At 42.7% G+C, this 8,650-nt stretch overlaps 1 protein-coding gene across 1 annotated transcript; it reads right to left on the reverse strand.

Annotated features, from left to right (window-relative positions):
- Positions 1-2,426: 2,426 nt before the first annotated feature.
- EAH_00057990 (60S ribosomal protein L8, putative) lies at positions 2,427-6,284 on the reverse strand (the record flags this gene model as incomplete). The annotated part of the gene is made up of 8 exons (XM_013393685.1): positions 2,427-2,460; positions 2,679-2,760; positions 3,264-3,351; positions 3,976-4,133; positions 4,907-5,038; positions 5,471-5,623; positions 5,839-5,946; positions 6,266-6,284. 8 exons carry the CDS (start codon positions 6,282-6,284, stop codon positions 2,427-2,429), a joined length of 774 nt encoding a protein of 257 aa, XP_013249139.1.
- Between the last annotated feature and the right edge of the window lie 2,366 nt (positions 6,285-8,650).

Here is an 8,650-nt window from a genome sequence, read left to right on the forward strand (position 1 = left end):
TTTTATTATTATCTTCTCTCTTCATTCTTCTTATTTCTATATTCTTATTTCTTTATTCTTATTCTTCTCTTTCTATCCTTTTATTGCGCTTTCTTCTTTTATTATTATCTTCTCTCTTCATTCTTCTTATTTCTATATTCTTATTTCTTTATTCTTTTTCTTCTCTTTATCTCTTTTATTCTTTTTCTTTATCCTCTTCTATCTTTATTCTTATTCTTATTTCTTTATCTTCTCTTTATCTCTTTTATTCTTTTTCTTTATTCTTATTCTTCTTTTTTTATTTTTCTTTCTTTACTCTTCTTTTTCTCTCTGGCTGTCTTCTGTTTACTCTCAGTGCTATCATTCGTCTGTGGGGCAGCAGCAGTTGTCTTCTATCTGCTGCTGCAGAGCTTGCAGCAGCAGCAGAGGCAGCAGCAGCAGAGGCAGCAGCAGCAGAGGCAGCAGCAGCAGCATTTGCTGCTGCTGCATTGATGTTAGCCTTTAAACCCCGCGCATGCAGATGTTTATGTGGGACCGAAGAAGGCGGATGTACAGCCGACCTTTAGGGAATACCTGCTGCTGCTGCAGCAGCAGCAGCAGCAGCAGCAGCAGTAGCAGCAGCAGTAACAGCAGCATGAAAAGCGACTGCAGCAGCAAGAGCAGCTGCAGCAGCAAAAGCAGATGCAGCAACAAAAGCAGATCCACCAGCAAGAGCAGCTGCAGCAGCAAGAGCAGCTGCAGCAGCAACAACAGATGCAGCAACAAAAGCAGCTGCTGCTGCTGCTGCAAGAGCAGCAGCAGAAGCAGTTGCAAGAGCAGTAGCAGCAGTTGCTGCTGCAAGTGCAGCAGCAGCAGCAGCTACTGCTGCAAGAGCAGCAGCAACAGCTACTGCTGCAAGAGCAGCAGCAGCTGCTGCTGCAGTTGCTGTTGCTGCTGCTGCTGTTGCAAGGAGGAGAGAGTGTGTGAAGATAACAGACTTCTTCTTGTCTTTGGCTTTCAGACGCGGCGTATGTCTATAAATAAATAAATAGTATAAAATAAATAAAAATAAATAAATATAAAATAAATGTAAATATATTAATATAAAATATATATATATATAGTATATACAAATAAACAAACGAAGTAAAGAGAAGAAATATATAAATAATAAATAATTTAAAGAAGAACATAAAAATATAAACAAAAGCAGAGAATATAAAAATATGCATGCATTCATCAGAGAAACAAATAAAAAAAAATAAATAAATAATAGACAAGACAAGAAAACAAAGAAATACATATAAAAGATTTGTTGTTAACGCTGCTGCTGCAGCAGCTGCTGCTGCTGCTGCTGCTGTTTCTCTTCTTCCTGCTGCTTGGCCTCTAAATATATAATACAATGAAAAAGATAATAATATAAAAATATTATTATATTGTTAATATAAATATATTATTTTGTCAGGGCATGTTAATAAGAATAAACAAAAAAAAGTAGAAGAGTATATTACTAATATTACATAAAATATTATTATTATTATTACTATTGTTTATTATTATTATTATTATTAATTGTTATTATTAATATTTATTATTACTGTTATTATTATTATAGAGAATGTATTAAGAATAAAGAGAGATTAAAATATTTGTCTTGCTCTATCTTAGCAGACCCTCTCTATGTATCTGCAGCAGCACCAGCTGCTGCGGCTGCCTCCAGCAGCAGCAGCTGCAGCAGCAGCAGCAGCAGCAGCAGCAGGAGCAACAGCCCGTCCGGTCTCTGCATGCAGAGCAGCCGGCTGTGCGTTCACCCAATTAAATTATTTTTTTAAAGAGCAGATGCTTGCAGAGAGACAGAGAGAGACAGATAAATAAAGAGAGGAACAGACAGAGACAGACAGATAAACAAAGATAAAGAGAGACAGAGACAGCTGCCTACAAGTGCAGCAGCGGCTGCAGCTATACTTCGTTTATTATAATTTCATTGTGTGGAGGCTGTTGCTGTTTGCTGCTGCTTTGTCTCCTCTGCTGCAGCACTTATTGTCTCTTCTTTGTCTAAACGAGAAGCAAACAAACAGCAACACTCTCTGCTGCTGCTGCTGCTGCTGCTGCTGCGGCAGCAGGTCCTCTGGGGGCCCCCCAAAGAACGCGAGGCCCCTCAGCCCTGTACAGAAGCCGCCTTAGCATCAGCAGCAACAGCAGCAGCAGCAGCAGCAGCAGCAGCCGTTGCTGCTGCTGCAAAAATTTACTTTGTACCTTTCCGGTAGTAGCTGCAGCAGCAGCAGTAGCAGCAGGAACCGCTGCAGCAGCGGTTCCTGCTGCTACCGCTGCAGCAGCGAGTTGAACGAGTTGAAGAGTAGAGTTTGCTATTTATTATAATATAATATATATATATTATAGACTAGGGGAGCATCACCTAAACCCTAAACCCTAAACCCTAAACCCTAATCACCGGTTGCTAGATGCCTCTAATACTCCAGCCCTTCTTTTCTACCCTGCCTTCTGAAACCCTAAACCCTAAGCCCTAAACCCTAAACCCTAGAGGCGGACGCCCACAGAGATGAGGTGCCTTCTTAAATATTAAAGGATAGTTCCAGCAGCAGCAGCGGCGTTGCTGCTGCTGCGGGCCTCAAGGCTTTGTTGCTGCACTGCTGCTGCTGTTGCTGTTGTTGCTGCTGCTGCAGCAACAGCAGCAGCAGCAGAAGGATTATACTCCTCACTTGTCTTTGCCTGCAAGCTTCGTCTTCCTTCCTCCGCGCAGCAGACCCGTGCGCCGAGCAGCAATAAGACCCACCTTTTGCCCTGAACAGCAGCAGCAGCAGCAGCAGCAGCAGCAGCAGCAGCAGCAGCAGCAGCAGCAGCAAAGAGGAGTAAAGCGTCCATATATATACATATATTATATACATATATATATATATTATATGTATGTTAATATATTGCAGTACATATCCGCATCAATACAATGATGAATTAACAACGAAGAAAGACAGACAAATAAAACAAAAAGACAAACAAAAACAAAAAACAAATAAAATAAAAGACAGACAAACAGATGAAGACAAAAAACTAAAGACATCCCAAGACACCCGAAGATATGCAAAGACACCCCACAAAAAGATGCATGCATTATAATTAATACACCCGAAGAAGCATCGGTATAATAATACAGATAAAGAGAGCAAATAAAAAGCAGCAAATAAAACATAAGAAGACAAAGACAAGCAAAGACAAGCAAAGACAAGCAAAGACAAGCATTATTATTTAAATACCCGGAGGTGCATGTCTTGAGACAGTTGAAGGGTGACCAATGTGCTGATGATTGCCTCCTCCGTGCGGGTGCTCTACAGGGTTCATCGCTACACCCCGCACCTTCGGCCAGCAGTTTCTCTTTGCCTATATAAATAAATAAATAAATATAAATTAATATAATCAATATGCTTTAATATATACTAATGAATGCATACATTTATACATACATATACAGATGTATATATGAAAAAACAAAAAAAAATCATGCGATATGTCTGCATAAACCCTAAACCCTAATAAACCCTAAACCCTAATAAACCCTAAACCCTAATAAACCCTAATAAACCCTAATAAACCCTAATAAACCCCAAACCCTAATAAACCCTAATAAACCCTAAACCCTAATAAACCCTCAAGAACCACAAACCCCCGTAAACCCTGCGATACTACCCTAAACTCTAAACCCTAAACCTTTGCAAACCCTAATAAACCCTAAACCTCTATAACCACTAGGAACCCGATGTACAATACATAAACCCTAATACGAAATGCAACTAAATATATATATATATATACATATATATATATATCCTTACGATAATCAAGACAGCGCCAGCTAAAGGCATGCCTATATAAACCCTAAACCCTAAAAATAAACCCTAAACCCTAAGCCCTAAACGGTGTATATAAACCCTAGACCCTAGACCCTAAAACCCTAAACCGTAAGCTGTAAACCCTAAACCCTAAACCCTAAACCCTAGTGCTTACTTTATATTTGTGATAAGCATTTCCAGCCTTTAAGAGGGGTTTATCGATGCGACCGCCTCCTGCAACTAAACCGATGATACAGCGAGCTGAAGAAGGAAGGGTTTTGCGAGCACCCGAAGGCAGACGAACCCTAGACTTTCCTGTCTCCTCGCTGTGTCCTATAAAATAAACAAATAAATAAATAAATATATATAAATATATAAATAAATATATATTTATATATATTTATATATATTTGTATTTGTTCGGCTGTCTATTCGCTTGGTTTGATGCAACAGCGTTAAAAAATAGCTTAGAAATATCAATGTACTGTAAAAACAGATAAAAGAATTTATATATAAATAAATAAATATATTATATGTATTATATAATATATATAATATATATTATATAATATATATATATTGTATATATAATATAATATATATTATATATATATTATATATTATGCATATGAATATATAGTACATATTATTTGTCTGTATATACATGCATATACATATATAATATATACAACATATACTTTATATATATTACTATATATACAGAGAGCAACTGGCGCAGCAAAGGTTTAAAGACACTGCATCCATCAGCAGCAGCAGCAGCAGCAAAGAGCAGCAGCACGAAGAGACAGCGCAGGCAACAGTAGCAGCAGCACCCTCAGCAGCAAAACTAGCAGCAGCACCCTCAACAGCAGCAGCAACACCCTCAGCAGCATCGCCCTCAGAAGCATCACGAGCAGCAGCAGCAGCAGCAGCAGCAGCACGAGCAGCAGCAGCATCACGAGCAGCAGCAGCATCACGAGCAGCAGCACCCTCAGCAGCATCACGAGCAGCAGCACCCTCAGCAGCATCACGAGCAGCAGCAGCAGCATCACGAGCAGCAGCAGCAGCACGATCAGCAGCAGCAGCAGCAGGAGCAGCAGCAGTACCAACAACAGTTGCGAAGGAGCCTGAGGTCTTAGCGAGGGTCCCTCTGTCTCCTGCCTTTTCTTCGACAGCACAAACCACCGTCCCCTCCGGCACTCGGCCTAAGGGCAATACATTGCCGATGCAGAGTGCAGCTGCAGCAAACAAACAACAAATATAAATATATAAATATATATAAATATATATAAATAGATATTTATCTACGCGCTTGTTTATATGTGTATTCAATCATGTGCTAGCTATGTAGAGAGCTAGCTAGCTAGCTAGCTAGCTAGCTGCGGTGGCGGTAGCTGGGTAGGGAACGAGCTGATAGAGCAGGATAATCAATAAACCCTAAACCCTAAACCCTAAACCCTAAACCATTAAAGAGCAGAGAGCAAAGAGCGAGAGATAGAGAGCGACAGAACAAACTGAAGAGGATGAGGATAAGAAAAGAATACGAAGAAAAGAACAGCAGAAGGGCAATACTGCAGCAGCAGCAGCAGCAACAGCAACAAAAACCGCAGCAGCAGCAGCAACAACAACCCGAGCAGCAGCACCAGCAACAGCAGCAGCAGCAGCAGTACCTTTCTTTCCGCAGTGAATGAACTGCCCTGTATGAAGCCCCTCCACAGCCAGCATTCTTTCTTTGTTAATTCTGTAGCGATATGCATCGCGAAAGGAGACAACAGCTAGCGGTGCCCCTCGCCCGGGGTCATGCTCAATTGAAGTCACCAAACCTGCAGCAGCAGCAGCAGCAGCAGCAGCAGCAGGAAAGCAGCAGCAGCAATGGGAGCAGCAGCAGCAGCAACAGAAGCAGCAGCAGAAGAAGAATGAGGAAGTTGAAAGAGACAGACTGCATACAATGCTACCTACACGGTAAGGGGGGTGGGCCCTTAGGTGCTGCAGCAGCAACTTGCTGCTGCTGCTGCTGCTGCTGCTGCTGCAGTGTTACCTTTGATATAGCCATTTCTTTCCGCATAGTCGAGGGCGCGGAGCTTTGCTGCTCCTTTTCTCTTGTGGGTGTGTGCCTTGAAGACAGACCCGCGACCCTTACGTTGTGCTGCAGCAAACAGCAGCAGCAGCAGCAGCAGCAATGAGTACAGCTAAGTGCAGGCATAAACAGCAGCAACTGCAGCAGAAACAGCAGGAACATGAAACAAACAAACTCTACAAAGCTCTCTTCAGTCTTGCTGCTTCTGCTGCTGCTGGCTGCTGCTGCTGCTGCTGCTGCTGTTTCAGGGATTTGCCTTCGTTGCTGCTACACAGCAGAAGGTAGACAAAGAAAAAGAAAGTAAATATAAATATATAATATATCATGCAGCAAACAAAACAACAAAAAGAAGCAACAGGAAGAGCTGTGGGGGGCCGCAGAGGCTTACAGCGAATGACGCGCCCCATCTTCTTGCTGCTGCTGCTGCTGCTGCTGCGGTAAAAAAGAATATCTCAGCTGTCTCTGCAGCAACAAAACAATCCCCTTGTGCTACCTTTAAGCAGCAGCAACTCTTTCCCATACAGAAGCCACACAGGCATCGGCTGCTGCTGCTGCTGTTGCTGCTGCACCCCGCCTTGCGGGGCTGGGGTAGTAGCCGCTGCTGCCGCTGCTGCTGCTGTTGCGGCTGCTGCTGCTGCTGTTGCTGCTGCTGCTGCGCCAGCAGCTATTAAAGCAATTAAAGAGGATTATTTCAAGGAAATAAGAAAATAATTCTCTTTAAAATCTGCTACATCAGCAGCCGTTCTACTGCTCTCTCTACCCAGCCTGCTGCTACACTAGCAGCAGCAGCAGCAGCAGCAGCGGGAGCAGCAGCGCTGCAGCAGCAGCGGGGCTTTGCATGCGCCTCCTGATGGTAGTGTGATCGTTATCGTCTGAAATCTTTAATTAAATTATTAGAACTGCTTCTGTTTTTGTTATTATTAATTCTTATTGAGGTGTATATACAGCTCAGCAGCAGCAACAATGTCTACCCTCCCCAGCAGCTGCAGACAGCTGCACGAGCGCGACGCCTTACAGCGCTTAATAAATATAAATTATAAAAAAGAAGAGAGAGCCATGGGTCTCCTCCCGAGAAATAAAGAGTCTCCCTTTGGAGACTTCCCTAAGACAAACCCTAGTAGCAGCAGCAGCAGCAGCAGCAGCAGCAGCAGCAGCAACAGCAGCAGCAGGCGCTGCAGAGGATCTATTACACCCATTACTTTCTTTAATGAACAAGAAACGGCAGCAAGAAATAGTCTTAAAGGTGCTACAATACTATGCTAACCAAGCTGCTGCTGCTGCTGTTGCTGCTACTGCCGCTGCTGTTGTTGTTGCTACTACTGTTGCTGTTGCTGCTGGGTATGAAACCCGCTGAAGTTGTTGCGCTGCTGCTGCTGCTGCTACTGCTGCTGCTGCTGCTGCTGCTGGGCATTATGCCTGTTGGAGTGATGCTGCTGTAGCGGCTAAGGGTGATACACTGGCCGGCAGAGACGCTGCTGCTATTGCTGCTGCTGTTGTTGTTGCTGCTGCTGCTGTTATTGTTGTTGTTGCTGCTGCTGCTGTTGTCGCTGCTGCTGTTGCTGCTGCTGTTGCTAGTGGAGGTTGTAGGAATATTGCTGCTTCCTTTTTGCTGCTGCTGCTCCTACTCTACCTCTTGCTGCTGCTGCTGCTGCTGCTGCTGCTGCTGTTACACGGAGAACGCTCCCATTTAGGTGCTGCTGCTTTGCTGCTTCGCTTCACCTGATGTTGCTGCCGCTGCTTGTTCACGCCCTTGCTGCTGTTGCTGCTGCTAGAAGACAAGCACCTCTCTAGCAGCAAACTGCAATATATTAATTCTGTCCACAGGCAGTTTAACACACAAGAGGCCTCTACACACCTCGCATGATGCTGCTTCTGCTCCTGTTTCTGTTGCTGCTGCTGCTGTTGTTCCTGCTGCTGCTGCTGCTTCTGCTCGTGCTGCTGCTACGGCACCTGCTCCTGCTGCTTCTTCTGTTGCTGCTGCTTCTTTTGCTTCTGCTGCTGCTACTGCTGCTACTGCTGTTGCTTCTAATCCTCCTGCTGCTGTTTCTGTTTTTGCTGCTTGCTGCTTCTGCTGCTGCTACTGCTTCTGCTGCTGCAACATTTTTTCCTGCTGCTGTTTCTGTTCCTGCTGCTGCTGCTTGTGCTGCTGCTGCTTATGCTGCTGCTGCTGCTGCTGCTGCTGCTGCTGCAGGTGGAGCCGGAGGGTTTAAAGACGCTGGGGGTCGCTGCCGTTTTGCTAAGAGCGAGCCGCTGCCCCCTAAGGCTGGTAAGTTTAATTTAATTAATTTAATTAATTTAATTAATTTAATTAATTTAATTAATTATGTTTTGTTTGAGCTCTGCTTGTTTGTCTCCTTTATCTACTTATGCTTTTGCTTGTTTATGTCTGTCTCTATCTGTCCCCTCTTCATATTTTTCTTTCTTCTTTTTGTTTGCTTCTGTCTCTTACTCTTATTCTTCTTCTTTTTAAACCCTCTTAACTCTTGCTGTCTCCTTTATCTTTTAATTTATCTTTCGTCTCTCTGTTTTTATTTATCTGTCTCCTCTCTGTTTTTCTTCTGTCTCTCTTTTATCTTCTTTTTTTTGTTTTTTCTACTGTCTCCTTTGTTTTGCTGTCCCTTCTTTGTTGTCTTTATTATTATATTAAAGAGATTAATATATTTCTTTTATTATTATTGTTATTATTATATATTTATTTATAATAATAAGAATATTATTATTATTATTATTATTATTATTATTATTATTATTATTATTATTATTATTATTATTA

The sequence above is a fragment of the Eimeria acervulina genome, genomic scaffold (assembly GCF_000499425.1).
Source record: "Eimeria acervulina Houghton genomic scaffold, Eah_scaff1281, whole genome shotgun sequence".
NCBI lineage: Eukaryota > Apicomplexa > Conoidasida > Eucoccidiorida > Eimeriidae > Eimeria > Eimeria acervulina.